Raw genomic sequence first — 22,180 nt, 5'->3', positions numbered from 1 at the left:
GTTTGAGAGGTTGGCGACAACAAGAAGGCGAGTTCGGTCAGGACCACGATGACTGTGTTTTGTCTTCTGGGCACAGATGTGAAAAGTGCGGGCAAAACAATGAAGGGAGCAGGAGACACGGGAAACGGACAACGGGCGAGCCAGAAGTGTGCTAAAGGATGTCGAATCTCGTCGGCTCGATTGGCGACAAACAATGCCTACGCGACACCGGATGTGGGATGCGCAAGCAAATGATTACAGGTGCGAACGGGGCCGGCGCAAAAATGGTGTTGCGGCGCGGCACAGTCGGGGATTGAGTGTTAATGTTGAGGTTTGGCTGGCGTCCAAGACCTGAGCTGCCAAAACTCCAAGGGCGCGACAACTGAAAAAAGAAGGGTTCAGCCTCGCCCGATCCGCTTGACGCGCCGGCGCTTGATAGAGATTGGAGAAGTGCAGCTGCGGTGGGGACTGCATGGGGCGTCTGTGGCTCAACTCCTCTGCTGTGAGTGGCTGCAGCCCGGGGCGATGCCCCACCCACGGCTACCCTCATGGCCGGCTGGCACTGACTCTCAGGGCAGCAGGGCCGCTAGGCGACGACACCAAGCCCAGTGATCCCCGCCAGCGGCCGCGAGAGACTGGACGAGCCGCAACGGCTGTGTCCTTCTATTCCCTGCTTTTCAGAGCCAGCCTGCGCTGCTCTCTGGAAGCTTTCGTGGCTGACCTGGATCATCGACTGTGCGTGCTATGTCCATTTCCCTCAGCCTATTTGAAGCCCCGCATCCAGGACGCCGAGTTCCAAAGACCAGGCAGGGTCTTGATAACTAATCGCATCCCCAATTGATCGCCCCGTCTACTTGTCGTCTCTGTCCTCACCTGTAGCCCGAACCATATTATTGGCCTTTCGTGGGCTTGCCCGGTTACTTGTCAGATTTTCTTCGGTTCATTTGAAACAGTTCCAGCCAGTCAGTGATGTCGGAAAGGCGCAACAGCCTGAACCCTCCTCCTCGAAGGGATGCCATCGATCCCGGGGCGCACGATCTAGGTACTCCTCCCTCCTTCGCGCACCATCTTCAAGAAGGGAAAGCTCACACCCTTACAGCAGAGGCCTCCGACTCAGAAGATCACTTCACCGATGCTCTCTCGGGGCGTGTGTCGCCTGCTGTGATGTCGCCCATCCCGCGCACCAGAGTCGAGAGGGTCGACGACAAGCCCGCGTACGGGGAAGTCCCCGGCACAGAGGCGTGGAAGTTGAGGCAGGAGGACGCGGAGCCGGATGAGATTGCTATCATCCCGGACCCTAGCTCTCCTGCTCCCGAGCCCGTGGCCCGGTCACCAACCCCCGGCGGGCACCCCATCCCCAGGACGGTGGTAGAGGAGACGCCAGATACCGAGGGTTCGGTGACGCATCCGCACCCGAGGGAGCGGCGCATGTCGGATGCGAAGCCAGACGTGGTGATCAAGCCGGATGGCAAGATAATAGTGGAAGAGGGCGGAACAGCAAATGGTACGGACTTGTAGCCTGCTTCTTCTGTGCCTTCGCGCTGTTCCCCGCTGTTTGATTGCTCGGCTTTTTCTTTTCTTTTGCTATTCCATAGTTTTATTAACTTATTGTTTCATGCGTAGATACTCCAATGCCATCTTTGTCTCTTAGTACTCCTCCATCACCAGCCCGCGCCAGGAGGAAATCTTCATCTGCGTCAAGACGCTCCCAATTAAGCCCCCGCTTGCCATCCGCCCCTGATGGTCCAGCCGTTGGTGAAGAAGAGGGTCAGGAAGAGAATCCCGATGACGAGTTCGGTGATGAGTTTGACGACTTTGAGGAGGGCGGGGAAGATGGTGACTTTGGCGACTTCGACGATGGCTTCCAGCAGGCCGAGCCCGTGGCACCGCCACCCCCTCCTTCACAACCGCAACCAACCGCTCCAGCCGCTCCGGCGCTCAACGTCGTAAGCTTCTCCTCCGTGATGACGACCGCAACGTCTGCGCTTTTGTCACCTTGTCACCACTTACTAATCAATTTCTTTCCCAGCCAATTCCCTCGTTCGAGTCTCTCGAAGCCTCAGAGATCCTCTCCATCTCTGAGCCTTACCTCACTGCCCTCTTCCCGCAAGCCGACCCCTCGTTTTTCCCACCCCTCCAGTCCTTCTCTCTCAAAGACAATCCCATCTTCTTGACCCCGCGTTCCGCATCTCTATGGCAGCAACTCGTCGCCCCGCCACCGCTCCAGCCGCCCGACTGGATCCGCTCGCGTATCCGTCGACTCTTCCTCGTCTCTCTGGGCGTGCCTGTTGACTTAGACGAAATCCTGCCCGCATCGTCGAAACAGAAGAAGCTCGTGCTGCCGTCACTTAACCTGCGGCGGAGCTCGTCGTCAGGGTCGTTCCAGGAGGATAGCGAAGCGCGGAAAAGCGGCGGAGACGGTGGCGGAGCTAAGAATATAAATGAAAAAGGCGATGGCGCCGATGGGTCGGCTGCCGGTGATGCACCCAATGCTGAGTGTCAGCAAAAGTCTGAGAAAAGTGCAGACGACGGGAAGCTCAAGGACAGCAAGAAGTCAGGTGCATCTTCAACATCCGAACCTGAGCGTCTGTTTGATCTCATTTCTGCCAGACAGTCATGTCTGCTGACAGACGAGGCGCTTCACGGCATGACAGATGTAGAGCTGCGGGCCCACGTTGCGAGACTAGAGGCGATGATGGAGACAGCCCAGCGTGTGCTGACATACTGGCAAAAGTGTACAGATGAGAAGATCGGTGACCGTGAAGCATTCGAGGGTGTGATTGAGAATTTAGTGAAACATGCAAGGAAGGTGAGAAAGTGAGGCCCCATTGTTGTGGTTGTGGTGATAACAGGAGAAGGGAAGGGGGGATGTGGGATACATGACGCAACAAAACTTCCTGGTGTTCTTGAACTTGACGCAGGTGAATTAACTATGACACGGAACCAAGGACACGGTAGGAGTTAAATATTCATACCATTACACTCCCCCATGTCCTTTCATGGCTAGGCCCATGTTTGTAATGGAGGTGTTAGAGCACAATGGTAGTGGCAAGAGAACCCACCAGTCTAACAAGTTCAAAATAGAAGCCAGATAAATGTCTAACAACCCAACGTTTCCGCTCTTTTTTTGGTCTACCAGGTCCATGTGCGAGAGTACTTGGAGCTATAGACCTTGTATGTCTGTCATGGCCCGCCCTCATCCGTTATGCACGTGTCACCCGCCCAACCTTCTTCTATCTACCGGAAGCTCGAGCCAGCTAGGCAGCTACTTAGCTACCTGTCTGCAATCGGTATGGTCGGTCACAGACCTGAAGTCCAAGAATTCCTTATTCCAGTCTCATAGCAGACGTAACCGAACGGAACATGTATCTCGTTGGTGTTGTTTAGCTGCTAGGCTCAAGAGTAACACCACTAGATATCAAAGTTAGTACTATGTGAAAAACAAGTTTATTACGGAAGATACTTACGCCGCAATAGTAGCCCAGCCAATAAGACGCCAGTGCTTCTCAATACGTCTGCTAAGAGCGACCTTCTCGCCAATGTTGGTGCAGGCCGGACTTGTGAGCTGCAGTTTGGCGGCATCTTTCTTGATGGCAATGACCTTGGCACCGGTCGACGTAGAACCGATGTTGACCATGAGGACTTCGTTCTTGGCCAGCTTTTCGACCTTGGCCTGCTTGCCGTCCGCAGTCCGAACACCAAGAAGACGGCGCAGGAGGTAGAAGTTGACCTCAATCTCGGTGTAGATCTCAGGGAGACGACCACGGAGACCCAAAACAAAACCAACAAGACGATCGGCGCGACAAAGGGTAGGGTCGATACGGGTACCAACGCCAATCAAGCCGCCAGGAACTGCATACTTAAGATCGTTGGCCTCGGAGTTCAGCGAGACAATGCGGCTGAAGATAGGCTTGCACTGGATCTCGCCCTTCTCGTTACGGGTAACGATACCAGGACGGATCTCGATCTCGTCGCCGAGCTTGAGCAAGCCGTGCAGAATTGAGCCACCGGCGACACCGCCCTTGAGCTCCTCGATCTCGGCACCAGGTTTGTTGACGTCGAAGGAACGGATGACGATCATCTTAGGATCCATGGTGAAGTCTCTTGGGGGGATGGGGATCGTGTTGACAATGGCGTCGTTGATGGCGTCGATGTTGAACTTGAGCTGAGCAGAGATGGGGATGATAGGCGACTTGCCGGCCACGGTACCTCTGATGAACTTCAGGATGGACTCGTAGTGTTGCTTGGCCGCCTCTTCCCGCATCAGATCGACCTTGTTCTGGAGGATGATGATCTTGTCCAGCTTCATGATCTCAATAGCGGCCAAGTGCTCGGAAGTCTGTGGTTGGGGGCAGGACTCGTTGCCGGCAATCAGCAACAGAGCGGCGTCCATGACGGCAGCACCTGATAACATGGTACTCATCAGAATATCGTGACCGGGGCAGTCAACGAAGCTGTAGGTGAGGGCAGGACGGTCAGTCAAGACATGTTCGACAACACGATATCCATAAAAGGGGATAGAATGGAGGAATTCTTACGAGACGTGACGCAGTAGCCTGTAGGTCCCCCCACAGCCCTCGCGCTCACAAGGAGGGTCGACCTCCTTGTCGCTCTTGTAGCTCTTGTAGCATGTTGGCCTAGGGCACTCTGGGTTGTCGCACTTGTAGATCTTCGCGTTGGCATAGCCAAGCTTGATGGTAATGTTGCGGATCAGCTCGTTCTTGAATCGGACGGTCTGCACGCCCGAGATGGCCTTGACGACGGTTGACTTGCCGTGAGCGACATGGCCGATGGTACCAATGTTGATGGTCGCTTGCCGCGCAATAATCTCGGGAGTCAGAGGGGTGAGGGTCGAGATATCGAGGTCTTTAGGATCTGTCTGTGGCGGGAGGGGCGGCCGTTGGGGAGCCGGCGCGGGAGGAGGGGTCTTCTTCAGCGCTGGCTTGGGCTGCTGCTTCTCAGCAACCTCATGATCCGACTCATGGTGCTGCTCAACCTGCGACTCGTTGCCCGAGTCGGAGTCCGATTCGATGTCGTTGCCGAACCTGTCTCCGTTGGATGACATGTTGACCTTTGACCACAACTACTGTGGCTGTCTCGCGGGGTTGTGGGTTGTTTGGGCAGTCTGATTTTTTTTGGCTTGCCCCTCTTTTTTCCGTCAACGGGCGGTCCGTGTTGTTGGTCGGGCTCACCGGGTATCGCGATGGCCGCTGCAAAAACTATGCCAAAGTGCCCGAGGTCGGTGAGAATGTGACTGTGGGGCGTGGTCAGCGAGAGGACCGTTTCCTAGTGAATGGGTGGATTGCAGACTGGATCGTCGATATTTCTCACGATTTTCGTGTGCAGTCATCGCCTTGGGACTCTGATCCTTGCGGGAGGTGCAGAACTGCGGCCAGTCCTAATCAGGCTTAGCGTGGTTGCCCCACGCCCTCCGATAAACGATAAATGCTCTCTGGTGGACGCTGCGGGGCACGACAAATGCTGGCCGACTGGCGTTGTCATTGACTGCCTTAGTCATCCGACGGACTCTCTGCCTCGTTGCCTCTTTCATGAGCTTAGATGCTGTGTGCACAAGAGATAGTTTTGACGGTCCGGTTTCTGTCTAAAATATAAAGTATATCGTCGAGTGGCAGGACTACTCGTTCGGTTGACGCACATACCTCGGATCTGAGCACTGTTTCATTCGCTTGTATCCACAAGGCTGGAAACTGAAATGAGACTTCTTCAACTTGAAGCTTACAGATGTCATGAGACATGATTGAACTCGACAATTTCTTATCTAGACTGATGTTCAACTCTAGCTATTTTTTGTATAAGTCACATACCATAAGCATAGCATCCAATCTCTCTTCACGAGAAAATCCCTCTTTTGACGGGTGACTTACGGTGCGAGAACAAGATAGATGTCTCCATGCACAGGGATCAAATGCGAACCAAGGCCAAGTAGTCACATAAGCATATACATAAATTGTGAAATATCGCGTTGAGATCATGACAAGAACAGTTATGGATACCTGGGTACCTATGCAGTGATGGCGTCAAGGGGTGTTGTTCAAAGTTGTTGGTTCTTTGTCTCCAAGACTCTTCGGCATCTTCGCAGCCTTGTCCCCCTCTACTGTGTATGCTCTCTTCTCATTTGCCTCCTAATTGTCAGTATACCTAACTACACTATGATGAGCGATCGATGAACAAACTCAGCAATCGAGCACTGTCATGCCAGAGAAGATGCTATCAACCGGTAAGAAACAACATATCTCAAGGTGAACTATCGAAAGGCTTAAGGACATCATCTCAATGAAATGTTTCTAAGATATTAATCGAAGCCCATGTTTCTTCAATTGCTGCCGTTTCATCGCAAGTTGCACAACGGGGCTAAACCGATACGGTAGGCTTTCTCACTAATCAGTCCGAACCATGACCAGTTTTAATAGTTTTAATAAAGGGAGTTTCGGCATCTCCGCAAGGGATAGAAATGTGCCACACTCAGGGTGAGGTAATGTTTGCTTTATACATAGACCTAAGACAAAGCATACACCATATTCAACAGTTTCCGCAAGGTCCAGTCATCATGTTTTTCCACTGCTGTACTGCAGCCGAGTAGGCTCAGCAGAACAAGTTTTGGCTCTAAGTCAGGTACAGATCTGGAGAATCAAGTCCTTTTTTATTGACGAGCAAGAGGTAAATTTGATCTACAAAAACCTGAGGCTTTTGTAGACATCTGGCATGTGAGGACAACCTGTAGAAGAAACGGCTAAATCTCAACGGTTTGCGATAACTAAGTGACATAGAATCCACAGCTAAGCACGACTGGTTCAACAGCTGTGCGATCCTGCCACTTCCTGGTATACAGAGGTGAGATTGGGCACTGCATTGTCAGCTCTTACGGAAGTCTTTGGGTGCTCCAGCCCAACTGGTTAGCTGTTGCTGCCCGCTATATATTTAGCAGCCCGTACTCGGATGTCAACAAGTTGCCTAGCCCGCGGACTGACACAACTCTTAGCGGTGAGCGAGGGTCAGTGTGACGGCAGCAGTCGAAAACTAGAGTGCAGAATGCCGAGCCATTTGCTCTGGCAGAACCCGCGCTGCTGATCTCCCACTCCATTGAACCCAGTAACCATTGTGCAAGGTTGACCCAATGCGGAAGTCATGTCGTTACCGAAGTAACATGCAGCTTCAGCCGGATGAGATGACGAGAGATCAGAAGACAGTTAATTATCAACTTATTATCCCACTCATTCACTGGAGCGTGTGGCCTAAAAATATATAGAAAATGTGCGATATGGTGGTAATGTGACCACACAGGGTTCTGTTGGTGATTGGGGGTCCTGGAAATCTACCAAACCCAAACCAGGGCCTATAATCACTCTGCAAGTTTGCTGTGATCAAGGATGTCGACTCAATCAAGTCGATATAAAATCCATCTTGAGTTTAAGTCTCCGGAATAGTTCAGTCGTAGTTAACAGCAGTGCAGGTAATGTAACTGCTGACCACCTTGATTGTTGATTGCCCTCGGGTATTCCGCGAGTAAAATAACTATGTATACTGTACGGATTACGATGGGAGACGAAAATAGATAATCCAAATCTGCGGGTTTTAGAATGTTCGAAGCCCGGGCCCGTTCATCTACGTAGAACCCTTCATGGTGGGATGGGCATCGATGTTCGTTTCGTTCATTATCACAAACCCCTCGGAAACAGGCGAGAAAAAAGTTCTCTCTGAAGAGGAAGAAATGAGCCCATGACCGCCAGCGATGTGACCAACGGCGATGAGCGAAATGAGGGGATTTGACGGTGCTCTTCTGTGGTGGCCTATCGAAATGGTTGCACTGGTCGAACACAGCGGACGAGACAACTCGACGAGCAAATAGGCCGGACGCAGGCGCCGAGTGGCACAGCTTGCCGCCCATCTGCATGAGCGACAGCTCGATCACGGCAATCTGTGAAGCGATTGGGTGCCTGTTTGCGCGCCGAGCGGGACGCCACCTGGAGGACCCTGGGCTAGCGGCGATCATTGGCGGCAAGGTTGGCAGGTGGTTGACAGGGGGGAAGTCCAGTTAGCCAATCATATGTGCCTGATCCCCTCTTTCTGCAAGCCTTGGGGCTTGGCATCGCTGAACCACCTATGTCTATTGGGACGACCTGCACGCACTTCCATTCGGCAGAAAGCTGGCTCTTTGGTTGACGTTGACGGCATCCAGCCGCCATTCAGTCAGCGAACTACGACTGCGTGGGTGTAAGCGTGTGAGGGGTGGTCCAACGAACCTGGGCGCCAAGGATGAGATTTTTCAGAGGGCGGATGAGAGGGTGTGCGAGAAAGAGCGTGAGAATATGAGTAGCCAAGCAGTGTTCAGGTTGATGAGAGTTGTCGAGATCTTCGATTGCTCCGATCTAAGACAGAGCGCCAAATCCGTCAAAACATCGAGGAGCAACAACGAGGCAGACAAAAGATTTATTCTACTTATACGGTCATTCTTCTCTTTGCCTCGAGTCGAGGTCGGAAGTGCAAAAACGAGCCCCAACACTGCCGGTCCCGGCATCTTTCATCCCTCTAACGGATTGCACCACTCACAAATCTTCCACTGTTAAACAGCCGGCCTGGATCACTGGCCCCTGTAGGTTCTCCGAACTTGTCCCATTCTCTGCATACACATCACATCCCATCTCTCGGCATCTTCTCCTGCGGGCCGTTGTCCCTCCTGGCTCTTTTGCTATCTTGGGAACAACCAACCCTCCTTCAACGAACTGCATGTCTTCTCCCGGCCCTTTCCCCTCTCCTCAAGTAACCCAACCCATCTCTTGTCCCTTGAACTTACATATGTGTAGTCGAGGTGAAGAAGTGTAAAACACCGACTCTTTCTTTCTCTATCTCCGTCCTCCCTTGATTCTTTGACTCTTGTGCGCTGCCTCACTCTGGAACCGGCGAGGTCTCCTTCCTGGGCCGCCCAAATACAACTCTCGCCCCATACGGCGGCGTACCTTCACCTTCACCGGCGTCTATTTGCTCGTTGCGAGACAGCCGGTTGTATTGGTAGCTTCATCCTCTGCCCTATCAGCGCCGGCGGACCCCAAGTGGCCACGGCATCGCTTTCCCACCCCTGCTCTGCATGTAAGTGAACATTCCTGGAGAATCTCTCTCATCGGGCCACTTACCCACTGTCCCATGCTGCTGCAGCACCCTCCACCGGCTGACCAAACAGCCTATCCTGCTCTTCCCGGATGTGGTGTCCTTGTTGGGAAACTCTGCCAGCGGCTATTCAAACCCATCACTTTCACAGTACACACCCCCTTCCCGAGAAGCCACTCCCCCAGTCCAGGTTTTCTCTTTCTCTGGCTATAGCCAACCTCATATCAACCACCCCCCTCCCCCAGTCATCTCTTTTCTTTCGACTTGCCGCAAGCCCCAACCCGTTCACTCTGGCTTTTCAACGTCCCTGTTGTGTAAGAATCAAGACCGTCAGCATCATCAGAACGAGGACCGGCCTCTTCGTTTTTCGGCTTGCCCTGCGGTCCAACTGACAACTCACAACAGCGAGCACTTGCATCAAGACAACCGACAAACAGGCTCATCGTCGCACCTCCTTCCCATTATGGCCCCCGACGAGAAAAAGAGGCCAGCGGCCCTCAAACTCACGCCGGCTCGGTCTCAGTCGGTCGAGTCGGTTTCTAGCACAGACTCCTCGTCAACATCATCGTCACTAGCGAAGCCTCCGAGAACACCACGCTTCGCTGAAGCGACCACAATTGTCTCGCCCATCGAGCCCCCGACCAACAACCCCTTCTCGGAGAAGGCCCAGCCTGGTGATGTCGGGTTTGGTTATATTGGAAACAGTGAAAGCCGGGACGCAGCTGTGCCAATGACGCCAAAGTCTCCCTTGAAGAGCGCCCTCAGGGCCCCCGGGTCTAACGGGCGCGCCATCCCGAACCCTCTGAGCCCGACATTCAAAGAGGAGCAAATACTGTCTGAGAAGGAGAAGAGGGTCGAAAAGGATCAGAAGAGGGATCTCGTAAGTGCTGCCGTCCCGTGCTGCTCGTCCGTGGGTATGGCAACTAACTGAATTGTAGAAAATAAAGATGCGAGTACGCATGGCTAAGCTTGCGCTGCGTGGTGTGAGCTTCAGCTGCAGTCTCATTATTTTGTCAATGCTTGCTGCTTCCTTTTCAATCTTCAATGCGACTAAGGCGCTCCCGTCGCTCAGCAACCTGCCAACTTGGGCGGAAAACACCAAGGTTTGGCCGCAGATTGTGGTTTTAGTCTGCGCCTGCATCTCTCTCTGCATCTGCATCACCATCTTTATTATGTACTGCCGCGGTGGGCACCGGCGAGCTGAGAAGGTCGGCGTCTACTATACGCTGTTCGCTGTCGGTTGGTTCATCTTTAGCATGGTGATGTGGGCTGTGGCAGCTGGTGTTCTGCAGTTCTCGCGCAACAACAGCAACAACAAAGACCTCTGGGGCTGGGCCTGCGTAGAGAACCGGCGCTCGACGATCCAGGGCCAGGCCCAGAACGTCGACTACGATCTGGTGTGCCGCCTGCAGGACTGGACGTTGATCTGCATCATCATCGAGCTCGTCATCGAGGTCATCAGCATCTCCCTGTACAGCATTGTCTTCTACCGCTACTGGACAAAGCGCAAGCTGCACAAATCCATGGACATGCGTGACAAGGCTCGTTCCGACTTCTACCTTGCCCAGCTGCGCTCTCAGTCCGCCCCCAACACTCCTGGCTTCCCCAAGTCTCCCACCTTCTCGCAGTACGCTCTCTCTCCGCGCTTTCCGCCATCGACTTACAAGAACCTCGCCGAGATTGACAACGACGATGACAGCACCAAGGGCAGCGTCAACCCCTTCACTCCCGGCGGCAAGAATCTCGTTGTCCCGACATCCTCGTTTGCCAACTCCAACTTCAAGCTGCAGGCCCCGCCGCCCAAGGCTAACCCCGCCACGCCGAGCGCGCCCAAGAGCCTCTCCCCTACGACTACTACCCCGCCAATTCCTGCAGTGCAGCAGCAGGTGCATGTCAATGCCCCAGCTCCCATGGCTGAAGGCGAGAAGCAGTACGAGGCTGTGCCGATCCCCAGCGCGTACTCCGGGCAGGCAATCAAGAGCCCTGTACAAGCGACCTTCAATGTCCAGCAATGAAGAATTACCATCATGCATAAGTCATTCATTTAGACTTTTCATGTCCTTCTCCTGTCTATGAACTATATATCTATATATCTATGATTTGCACATAGTTTGTTATCATGGGGCGTTGTGGGCAAATACCAATTGAGGGTTCCTTTTCTTGGGCTGGGCCGACGAGATATGGGTTACTCCTTTTTCCGAGACTGTTTTTTATAATGGGCTAGCCTGGGAGGGATTGGGTTGGGATGTTTTTGTACAAGTAAGCGTAAGATAACGATGGACCACCAAGTGGCTGTGATGAAAGATGATCTGCAAAGACTGGGTAGATTCGATGTCTGTTCTTGTGAGATTCCTAGAAATCTCAGGAAATGGTATGACCAGTCATCGAAAGAAGCTTCCTTTGTGAGATGCACGCCAACTCTTATCAGACCATGCGAGGGTTCATAAACCTCCCTCTTTTGTTTGAGTTGGTTTGGCAAATTCATGACTGTTAGTGTGAACATGGGCGGTTACCCATCAGCCACATGTCTTCGCTCCGTGACCAGAAGTGCTCGGTGCCCACTCACTCAGCAAACGAGGCATGTGTCAATGGTAAAAGCTGTGGCAGCATGCCTGAAAGATTTGATGACTGATGTCGGTTTTATGCTTCCCTCTTCATAAGATGCATATTCATGATCGAACTCACACGACCATACACGGCAGAGAACTCAAGATTCCGTCCGCCTTCCCATATACACTTTTGTGAGCTGCTGATGGCAAGGTTGATTTTGGTTTATTTAATTTATTTTGTTTCTAGCTATGATGGGGTTTGCTGGAGTTGGAAAGGTTCTTCTCACATGGAGGTCCAGAGCCCGAAATGAATATGGCCTAGGCTCGTGATTGTGGTGGATCCAGGCGCCGAGAGATCGCGATTTGGGACCAGGACCCAAATCTAATGGCAAAGGGGGGTCCACCACTACCCGGCTGCGCCGAGCCGACAAGATGAGACGAGATGAGGCGACCGTAACAATTTTGGTCAAGTTCCTTGGGATGATCACTCGTGTCTTCCCGAGTGTGTGGAACGGCGCTGTGAACTGAAGAAAGCGTCACAACTCTGCCAGATATCAGGCGCTGCCCAAGCAGTGCCGGCTGTCTAGTAATCACCGGTGCTTAGGCTCAATCAGTCTCAGCTCATAGGTACCTGCTCTCGTACCCTCATCATACCTCGCGTCCGTCCACTGTCTTAGCTGCCCAGCCGAGGAAAGGAGGACCCCCCGGACCCTCGATTTTCACATCGCAAACATCCACTGCGCCCAACACCTCCCCCGTGTCTCTCTTTGCACCACCCGTCTGCAACCCTCTCAGCGCTTGCAGCGAATCAAGATGGCCGCAACCGTCTCTGGCCGCCAGGCTTGGCGGCAGCTGATGCGAAGCAGCACTGGCACTTTAGCGCCTTCATCTCTGCTGAGAAGCACGCCGCAACGCCGTCAACTGCCCTCCTCGTTCGTCAAGAGACCCGCGTCCGCTTCATCCCAAGCCCGACCTCTGTCCACGCGTTCGGGGCCGTCTTCTCCCCTTTCTCATCAGAATCACAAGCCGGTCGCGCAGCAACGGCCGTATAGCACCGGTCTCCAGAGCCACAACACCCCACCACCGCCCCCTCCCCCTCCTCCCCCTCGGCGTAACAAGGGCAACCAGCAGATCAAGTTCTGGCCGTTCCTGATTGTCATTGCACTCGGCTCCGGAGGTTACGTTCTCCTGATCAACCAACGAAAAGGTTCGTCCTTCCATCATCCTGGCCTCCAACACCCCCCATCTTCATCCTAGGCTTCAGCCCATCCCACATCCCCATCTCCCATTTACATCTGCATCCACATCCACGCCCACGCTGGACTAAGCGAACAACACCCACGACCAACGAAGCCGACTGTTCAAAGTAACTGGTTAACTGACACACAGGCCACATTGATAACAGAAATGTCGGCCGCTAAAGCAGCAAAAGCCAACGCCGCCAACAACACCAACACTACAATTCCCGCCTTCGACCCCACCGAGGTCACCGTCATCTTCGTCCTCGGCGGACCCGGTGCGGGCAAAGGCACACAATGCTCACGCCTGGTTCGCGACTATCCGCTGGCGCACCTGTCGGCTGGCGACCTGCTGCGGGGCGAGCAAGACCGGCCTGGCTCGCAGTACGGCCAGTTGATCAAGGACTGCATTAAGAACGGCGAGATCGTGCCGATGGAGGTGACCATCGCCCTGCTGGAGAACGCTATGCGCGAGACGATAGCCATGACTGGTCGCAAAACTTTCCTCATCGACGGCTTCCCGCGCAAGATGGACCAAGCTTTCAAGTTCGAGGAGGTGGTGTGCCCAGCTAAGCTGGTGCTCTTCTACGACTGCCCGGAGAGCGTGATGGAGAAGCGCCTTCTTGAGCGCGGCAAGACCAGCGGTCGCGCCGACGATAATGCTGAGAGTATTCGCAAGCGTTTTCGCACCTTTGTTGAAACCAGCATGCCTGTAGTGACGCACTATGAGAAGGAGGGCAAGGTCGTCAAGGTCGATTCGACTGCTGAGGTGGACGAGGTCTACAGAGAGACACAGAAGAAGCTGAAGGAGGTGCTGGGCGACAAGCTGTGAGATACCTGCCTTTGCAGGCTTCTTTGGGGTGAATGGTTCCTTGGGACATAAGGGAACTAAGTTTAGATTTCTGGCTTTGATTGATGACATAGACAGCATCTCCTTTTTTATAGAGGCTCGGTAGAGGGATAGCATTTAGTGAGGCGTTTATCTACGAAGCGCAGGTAATGAGCGTACCAAACATTTATGCTGCGGTTTTGGCCGCTTTAGCTTGGCGTGTAAGAGTAAAGGCATAGTTCAGGGCGCAGATAGTAAGTGGTGTGTGAAAGAGCAGGAAAAACAGCCTTTGGATTAATCACTCAGGTCTCTTTTTGTGCTCCTTTGGAACTGTTTACACTCTACGGAGTCCATATGCAATAGCAAACAGTTCTGTACCATGTTCCCCCAAGATTGAAGCACCCGTGTTCCCGTCATCATGTTCATGTCTAACGGTGTAAATCATACACACTGCCCCGATTAAACAGCAGTAAATAAATCATGCGTGCATGGCCCCGAACCGATTCCCTGGTAACCTTTCGGTATTGCTGCAAAGTCCGCCATGCCATAAAGTCTGGTTGACGGATTCTGCAGGATATTGCCCTGGATATCTACTTCATTACGAAAAGAAAAGCAAGAGCAGCGGTTTCCCTCTAAGCAATGTCCAGCTCCAGCTCCAGCTTTTGTCCCTTTTGTTTGGTTGAGGGGGGGGGATGTTGTCCCAACTCCAGTGTTCCCAAATCAAGCAAGATGGCTGCACTGAAATCATCCATCTCATTGTCATGTTCTCTGCTCTGCTATCGACCCCTCTACCCCTTTAGTCATCCTCATCCGTGCGCTGCTGCTGTTGCTTCCCACCCTTGTGACGACCGCCGTGGCCACCGCTGATGTTAGCGTTAGCGAGCTTCTTCTCAAGTTCCTGTTGCTCCCGCTCGCGCTGAGCCTCGACATCAGCCTGGGCCTTGCGGACAACAGTCAACAGCCGGTCAACAACCGACTTCCACTGGTCGACACGGGTGCCGAGCTCGCGCCACTGCTTCTCACCAAAGACACGATAGGTGGTACGGTGAACCAGGAACACCTTCTGCTGCTGAGACAAACGGCCTTCGACAAGCTTGGCGCGAATAACATCGATTGTCCAGTGTTCGATCTCCTCAATGGGAATCTGGAGACGCTCTGCAATCTTGGCGTATGGAATCTCGCGGTTAGGAGTGCTGGCAGCCAAACTGGCGAAGGTGAGCAGGCGCATCTTGCGCTGCAGTTTCTCATGATCGAGACCTTCCTTCTCAAGCCAACCCTTGTGCTCCTCATTGAAGTCGTTGTAATCCTCAAGATCCTGCTCGGTGAAGATGTCCAACAACTGCGAGTAGATGGGCTGCGAGTCACCAAGGGCCTGAACGGCCGGAAGGGCACGGAGGTCCTGGAAGTCGAAGCGAGTAGGGGACAGCAAGGCCATGCGGATCGCCTTGAGTGAAAGCTTTTGAGCCTCCTCCGAGGAGAGGTCATCCTGATCCTCACGATCAAAGGTTCCAATGGCTTTGAGCAGATAGTGGTAGGCCTCACTGCGTGGTAGAGAGCCCGTCAGAAATCCACCATTAAGAACACCACCAGGCAGAATTGGTGTACTTACTCTTCATCACCGCTCTCAGCAGCGGTATCCGACACCTCAACATAGAGCTTACGCTTGTCCTCCTCGTCCGACTTCCAAGCAGCGAACCAGCCGTCCAGGTTCTTTAACCGCGGCTTGAGCACCTCGAACTGACTGTGCTGGCGGATAAAGCGGACGATCTGCAGGAAGACATTGTACCGCAGGGGATTGCTGGGTTGAAGGAGGTTGAAGATGGTGCTGAGGGCATTGGCGGCGAGGGTGAAGCCATGGGCAGGGGACGAGGTGATGGGCTTGAGGAGGTTCCCGCAAACGGTAGGGAGGTACTTTTTCGGGTCGTCGGACTGCAGGACCAGATGAATGAGGAGATTGTAGGCGCCAGTGAAGTCCTTCTCAGGGGCCGAGTTCAAAGCATGCGAGGCCTTGACAATGGCCTCAAGGGCCTCGTCGTTCTGCTCCTGGGCGAGGAGAGGACGGACCTGGTCGCCGATCTGGATGAAGTCGGCCAGCTCCTGGGCCAACTCGGCAAAGGTGCCGTCGACGAAAAGCAGCTGCGGGGTTGCCATGATTTCTTCGTCGGTGGGGCAGTAGTAGCGAGGCTTCTTGGGGCCGAAAAAATTTAAGTAAGCCGTGACACCTTCAAGAAGGGCAGCAGTGCGCGAGTTGCGGTAGTAGTCCCAGTAGCCGCTATGGGCCGACGAAGGCTCAGAGGAGCTGAGGTCAGATATGGGATCGGGGAGTCGCAGAACCTCGGGCACCGGGGAGAGACAGTCTGTGAGATATCGGACAGGCTCAGGCTGGCGATGCGGGGGACTCGACTTGTTCCTCTTGGGGAGGGCTGGAGGAGAGATGGCGTCCTCGAGCTCGTAGGGAACGCTGTAATGGAGTTGGCGGGGGTTCCGTAGGGGTTCGGGCAGCGGTAGCGGTCGACGGACGCGAGGCGACTGGTTTGAATTCTTCGTGGCCTGGTTGCCCTCAGCGCCAGTGGCCTTCTCAGCGCCTGCAATGCCAGCAGAATTGCCCTGCCCCGCAATCGTCGCCATTTTTTTGTCTCCCGGCGCTGTTCTGTGCGGTGAAAGTCACGTGAATGCTACACTAATCGTTTTAGGAAATTTAAGCGATAATTCGGTTGATGGATAGGGTATGTGGGGAAGCGGGGTCCCTTTTTTTTGCAACCTTCCATCTGGAACGCAGCGCTATCATTGACCTCGATATACTGTGTTGAGCAGCCCTCTTCAGGGGAGTGAACTTGGATGCACACCCTCTAATAAGAGGCACTGGGATGTGATGCATTCTTGCACATAACTCACGTTCTTCTTCATAGAGTTAGATGTATAGGTATCTACCTGCTATGTCTCAACTATTTCGGGTACCTGCCAGGTCCCCCCTAAAACTCTGAGAAGTGTACGGATTATGGAAATTGAGGTCAGTGTGGAGCAGAGATTGATCACTGTTTGGTGAGTTCCCTTCTTTGACCTGGGAGCTGAGGGAAGGCTTGAGCAGCCATTCATGTAAGTAAGCAACTAAGGTAGGTCTGAGACTCTGTGGACTTTGGGAACGCATTGCTTTCTGATAGAGGGAAGACCCCGCATAACCAAGTCTGCCGATCCACACATCCTGTCCAAACGAAACTTCTTGGGCATTAGAAATGGAAGCCTGCAGGTCAAAAAACAGGAGAGTCAAGTCCATAACCGCCCTTTCGGATACAGGATTCAGTGATGGTACACGACGCTGCAATTCAGGTGGTTTGCAGGAGATTCACTCTACGGTGGCAGCTGCGGGCTTGCGCCTCGGTAGCTGCCGGGCTGGTCGCAGTCGCTGGATGGATGAGAGTTGAGCCACTGCTTGTGCCACCGGACTACTTGTTGATCCCCCCCCTCCCCGACAGTCGCTAGCAAGCTCTGATGTTCCAGCCCTACGAGACTCCGCTAGGCCGCTGCGGCCACTGACCACCCCTGCTGCCCTGCATAAACCTTGGCTCGGCCAACCCGTTCCAAGCTCCAACGCGAGCAGCGAAGCTTCCACAGAACGCGGCATCCCGTCCACGCAGAACGCTGCGGATCGGCCAATGTTTGGCCCGTGGGAGCCGCGTGCTACGAGAGAAACCAAACACGACCGGGCCAAGTCGCACTGCACTGGTTACATAAGGTAGGGCACGAGTCACCCGCGACAGACCAAGCAGAAACTCCTTCGTTGAGAGACGAGAGATCTATTAGGGAAGCAATCCGAGTTTTTGAATTCCGCGAAACAGACAAGAATCAGGACCTCAGCTACCCACCTAGGTAGTAGAGTCCAGGCTGCGCGCTCGCTGACAGGCTCACAGCTACAGCGACAGCAGCGACAGACCTGGGCTCTCAGCCAAGAGCAGCCCTCCAATTGCAGCGCGTCTGCAGTGTTGGGAGCATCAAGGTCGGTTGCGCGTGGTCAGCCCAGTGCTCAGCCTCCGCAACGTCCAGACTCCAGTTCGGGCCGCATCTGCAAGGCCTCGTTCACCTACTTCCGTCCCATTTCCAACCTGCAGCAGCCCACAGCTGACCGCAAAGGGACTTGCTGAGTTGCTTGAAAGAGGCAACAGGTCGCGACTCAGCAAGTCAGGCCTCAACAATTGGGCGCTCTTTTTCTTAGCTGCTCCTGTGTGTCCTCCATCCTTTTCGTACACTGCCGGGCTACCTGTCTAAGTTGTCGGCTAGACCCGCTATTCCTAATCTTTTTTTCCATCTGACCTCCGGACGGTCAGGTGTCGCGTTCGCCGCACTCGTCGCACACTCCCTTCCCCGTGCCACGTTCCTCCCCCGTCTGTCTATCTAATCGTCTGCTTCGGCCCCGTCTTACACCTTCCGGCTTGCTGCTGCCCATCATGCCCCCGCGGTCTGAAGGCAGCCACCTCAAGCGAGGCCGTGCGCTTGTAGGTACCTCCGCAGTTTGCCTGTTGCTCTCGCGATGACTCCGTATTCTCCCCGTTGATTGTGTCGCACCCGCCAACCATGCTTCGCCGGTTAATGCTTTGGCTGCTACAGGGCTCCCCCGATGCCGGTGAAGAGGAATCGTTCAACATCCGTCGCTCTAAGCGCCTGGCCGAGCTGTCCCAGCGCGGCGGCCATGCCGGCGACGGCAAGCTCAAAACTCCCGTCCAGCATAAGCACCAGCTCCCCTCGCCCGTGACACATCTTACCAGCGACTCCCTCTGCGTTGAGTTCACAAAGGAAGAGACAGCCACTCCTCCTGCACCCCGTGCGAGCCAGAACTCGCAAAACTTCCTGTACAGCTCTCAGCCGAACGACACCCAGCCGTTCAGCCAGCAGGAGATCGACCCCAATGCTCCGCTCTCGGATGAGGTTGAGGATGAGGAAAAGGAGGGTGTCTGGGGCTACCTGTTCCCTCTGGACACGCGCTTTGGGCTTACGCCCTATGTCTTGAGGAAAAAGGACGCTTGTCAGGCCGCCAACGCTGTTGAAAAGCAGAAGGAAAGCAGCCAGTCCTCTAGGGCTGGCAGGAGGAGTCAACGTGTGGCTGCAGTCAAATCAGTCAAAGCCGGCTCTCCTGTTGGCTTTCTTATTGGACGCCATCCCGAGTGCGGTATGTTTTTATTTTTTTTGGTCTGCCAATGCCTTCTACTGCTTGGAATCGTTGTTGCTGATAAGCTTCTTGCAGATCTGAGGATTGATGATGCTGCAGTTTCGAACCGGCACTGCTTGCTCTTCACTGAAAATAGGGGTACTGATGTCGTTGCCGTACTGGAGGATCTTTCGACCAACGGCACCTACATTAACGACGAGATCGTCGGCCGGAATCAGCGTCGAGAGCTTAGGGAGCACGATGAGATCTCCATTGCTGACAACCGCGCCAAGTTCTTCTTCCGTTATCCAAAGAACCGTCGCACCAACGCCTTCCTACAGCAGTACACGGCCGTCCAAGAGCTCGGAAAGGGATACTTTGCTGAAGTATACCTGTGCATCGAGAAGTCGACGGGTCAGCGCTGGGCCGTCAAGCGTTTTACCAAGAACCCCGGCTATGAAGATCGTTCTAAGAACGAGGGTCTACAACAGGAGGTCGCCATGCTCATGAGTGTCAACCATCCTAACATTGTATGCCTGAAAGAGCTTTTCAACGAGCCGACTGCCGTTTACCTTGTACTGGAATACTGTCCCGGTGGCGAGCTCTTCACGCGGATTGCCGACCACGGAAAGCTCACGGAGGGAGAAACGCGCAAGGTCTTCAAACAGCTGTTTGATGGTGTCAAGTACCTACATGACCGCAACATCATTCATCGAGATATCAAGCCTGAAAATATTCTCTTGATGGACGACCAATTGAATGTCAAGCTGGCTGATTTTGGTCTGGCCAAGATCGTCGGCGAGGACTCATTCGCGACTACCTTGTGTGGAACCCCTAGCTACGTGGCTCCTGAAGTTATTGTCGAAAGCCGACGCCGGCACTATTCCAAGGCCGTCGACATTTGGTCCTTGGGCGTCGTGCTCTACATCTGCCTGTGTGGATTCCCGCCGTTCTCTGCGGAACTCGAGAGGCCCGACTTCCCCTATAACCTACAGGAACAGATTAAGAGAGGGCTTTATGAGTACCCATCCCCATATTGGGACCCCATTGGTGACCCAGCCCGTACGTTTTTTTTTCCCAACTGTTTGAACCCTATTCCGCCCGAGTACTGCCCGCTGACAATTTCCTCACTCCAGTTGACCTCATTGATAGGATGCTCGTTGTTAAGCCTGAAAGGCGCTATACCATTGACCAATGCCTCGCCGACCCCTGGCTGACGCAGCAACAGCCAGGTGTCAACGACAGCACCAACGGCTTAGTCTCCGGATTAGCTGGTCTGGAAGTGAATCGCCGTGGTGTGACTCGCGAGCGTACCTTGCTCAGCGAGCACGCCAAGGCACTGCGTGCTGCCAACCATTATAACAGGCCAAATCCTCCTCACTCCATTAATAGTCCGTACAAAAGAGAGATGCGCCCGGACGATAATCGCGACCCAGGAGAGTTTATGGAGATGGGCGGGAAAGGCGATCAAGTCTTGTTTGAAGACAACGGCCGCGATGCGGAGAGAGCGGCAGCCAAGCATAAGACGCATGCTGAGGCCGGACCGGCTTCGCCTTCCCACAGAAAAGGTGGCAAGGGGAAAGGCAAGGGACGTTGAGTTTCCTTGGTGAGGAGTGCACTATTTGATCCTTGTTTGCGTTATTCCGATTTTGGTTTGTGTTGATTGAATTGGTTGTATTTGGCTGGTATATTGGGATCTTGTACCTCCCTGTCCGGGACTGACCGGTACCGATATGGGATGTGTTCCATCGGGATATAATTTTGTGGGTTGCAACCTTTTCCAAGTTAGTGGAGGATTTGTTCATATGGATCTCATATATACCTGCCCTTTGTTTCAAGGTATCTCCGGCAGTACTCTGTCCTCTACCCCCTCTATTTTTCACTTCTCGATACAAGAAACAGAACGGGTTGATAAGTTACGATTATAAAAGAAAACAAGTATATTCTAAATGTGATAACTTATTCCTTTAATCTGAATTGTGTCAACCGCTGCAGCACTACCAAATGAGTTGTCATAAGTGATGTTTGCTATTGACAGGGTGACTAAGGGTCGTGACTTCATCGCACAATAATGCCTAGAAGGTGCAGTGCTTTGCATTCTGATCTCTTCCCCCGGTTCTTATTGCGTGCTTCGTCGAGTTTTCTCTCTACTCTACGCTCAATTAGTACCATTTACAAGCACGTAGGCTCTCTCTCGCAGTCCCTTCCCACGCAGTAGAATGTGCAGTACCTAGTACACTGAAAAGGGAAACGGACACCTTGACACATGCTACGATGTAATGGGCTATGGTTGTCATCAGACCCAATAAAACCTCTGTTGTATTCACTCATGACATTACAATTATGCTTGTCATCCATCCGTTGAGTCATCCCAACACCTATACATTCTTCCTGTGCCTTCGACCAAATATCATCGCAACCATTGCTTCCCTACGCCATTCTACGACCCCTTGCCATCCATACCTCATGGTCTGTGCGAATAACCTTCTGTTGTGTTCATCGTTTCTCCGACATTCATATATCCATACAGACCGAGACTGTTTTACCCATTGTCACGCCATCCATCCTCATCCCCAAAACAGCCGACCAATGGCCTTATTGCTCCTTCGTATTCTTTGAAAACGAGGGGGGAATTGATTAGAGGAGATCGCCACCAGTCATTGCCCCTTCAAGAAAGGCCGGTTAATCTACTTTGGGACAAATCAGTGCTGTTGCTCCTTTGTCGCGTTCGCCCACTGTGACGGTTGTCGAGAACTTGCCCAAAGGGGAGAGCCTTGTAAAAACAATAGACAAAAGGTAATTGAGAAAAGATAACGTTAAGGTAAAACAAGGGATAAGGATAAGCGAAGAAGATAACAGATATCAACACACGAATGGGAGAAAGAATTATTAGAGAACAAGGTATGAGAAGAGGTGGGGGGGGAAAAAGAGAAAATAAAAAGGCTATTGCTTGCCAACCTTACCATGCAGGTGAGGAAGAGTAGCCGTGAAAAAAAAAGGCAGCGCAACTGGCTGTAGAAAAAAGACATAACGACCAAACGAGGTGCAGAGAACATAAACCACGGAGAAAAAAAAGAACTGTGTCATGACAGCATACCAAACAAACCCACATCTTAAACCTTTGTCACCACGAAGGAAGGCTCCTCCTCCTCCCATATCTCCTCCACTTCTTTTGTCTACTCTCATAATCCGAGCTGCCATCAAGAGCCCCAGCCGACATAGGCAGGCCCTCGCCACTCGTGCTCCCACTACCCGTTGAACTCCTTCCCCTGGCACGACTCCAAAACGGCGTCACTACGCCACACGAAGCCACCGACACGCC

At 53.3% G+C, this 22,180-nt stretch overlaps 6 protein-coding genes across 6 annotated transcripts; 4 read left to right on the top strand and 2 right to left on the bottom strand.

Annotated features, from left to right (window-relative positions):
• Positions 1–948: 948 nt before the first annotated feature.
• Positions 949–2,800, top strand: CTHT_0054380 (uncharacterized protein; the record flags this gene model as incomplete). The annotated part of the gene is made up of 3 exons (XM_006695710.1): positions 949–1,483; positions 1,603–1,925; positions 2,009–2,800. 3 exons carry the CDS (start codon positions 949–951, stop codon positions 2,798–2,800), a joined length of 1,650 nt encoding a protein of 549 aa, XP_006695773.1.
• Positions 2,801–3,362: 562 nt separating this feature from the next.
• On the bottom strand, positions 3,363–5,044 carry CTHT_0054370 (eukaryotic translation initiation factor 2 subunit gamma-like protein; the record flags this gene model as incomplete). The annotated part of the gene is made up of 3 exons (XM_006695709.1): positions 3,363–3,390; positions 3,447–4,433; positions 4,518–5,044. 3 exons carry the CDS (start codon positions 5,042–5,044, stop codon positions 3,363–3,365), a joined length of 1,542 nt encoding a protein of 513 aa, XP_006695772.1.
• Positions 5,045–9,565: 4,521 nt separating this feature from the next.
• On the top strand, positions 9,566–11,117 carry CTHT_0054360 (uncharacterized protein; the record flags this gene model as incomplete). The annotated part of the gene is made up of 2 exons (XM_006695708.1): positions 9,566–9,982; positions 10,050–11,117. 2 exons carry the CDS (start codon positions 9,566–9,568, stop codon positions 11,115–11,117), a joined length of 1,485 nt encoding a protein of 494 aa, XP_006695771.1.
• Positions 11,118–12,464: 1,347 nt separating this feature from the next.
• CTHT_0054350 (uridylate kinase-like protein) lies at positions 12,465–13,721 on the top strand (the record flags this gene model as incomplete). Its single annotated transcript, XM_006695707.1, has 2 exons — positions 12,465–12,858; positions 13,057–13,721. 2 exons carry the CDS (start codon positions 12,465–12,467, stop codon positions 13,719–13,721), a joined length of 1,059 nt encoding a protein of 352 aa, XP_006695770.1.
• A 793-nt stretch (positions 13,722–14,514) lies between these two features.
• CTHT_0054340 (putative translation initiation factor) lies at positions 14,515–16,346 on the bottom strand (the record flags this gene model as incomplete). Its single annotated transcript, XM_006695706.1, has 2 exons — positions 14,515–15,259; positions 15,328–16,346. 2 exons carry the CDS (start codon positions 16,344–16,346, stop codon positions 14,515–14,517), a joined length of 1,764 nt encoding a protein of 587 aa, XP_006695769.1.
• Positions 16,347–18,287: 1,941 nt separating this feature from the next.
• On the top strand, positions 18,288–20,455 carry CTHT_0054330 (uncharacterized protein; the record flags this gene model as incomplete). The annotated part of the gene is made up of 3 exons (XM_006695705.1): positions 18,288–18,879; positions 18,955–19,920; positions 19,995–20,455. The coding sequence occupies 3 exons, from the start codon at positions 18,288–18,290 to the stop codon at positions 20,453–20,455; spliced, it is 2,019 nt and encodes a 672-aa protein (XP_006695768.1).
• Between the last annotated feature and the right edge of the window lie 1,725 nt (positions 20,456–22,180).

This window comes from Thermochaetoides thermophila (assembly GCF_000221225.1).
Source record: "Thermochaetoides thermophila DSM 1495 unplaced genomic scaffold scf7180000011820, whole genome shotgun sequence".
Classification (NCBI taxonomy): Eukaryota; Fungi; Ascomycota; class Sordariomycetes; order Sordariales; family Chaetomiaceae; genus Thermochaetoides; species Thermochaetoides thermophila.
Note: the sequence above shows the minus strand (reverse complement) of the source record. Positions and strands in the feature narration are given on the sequence as shown.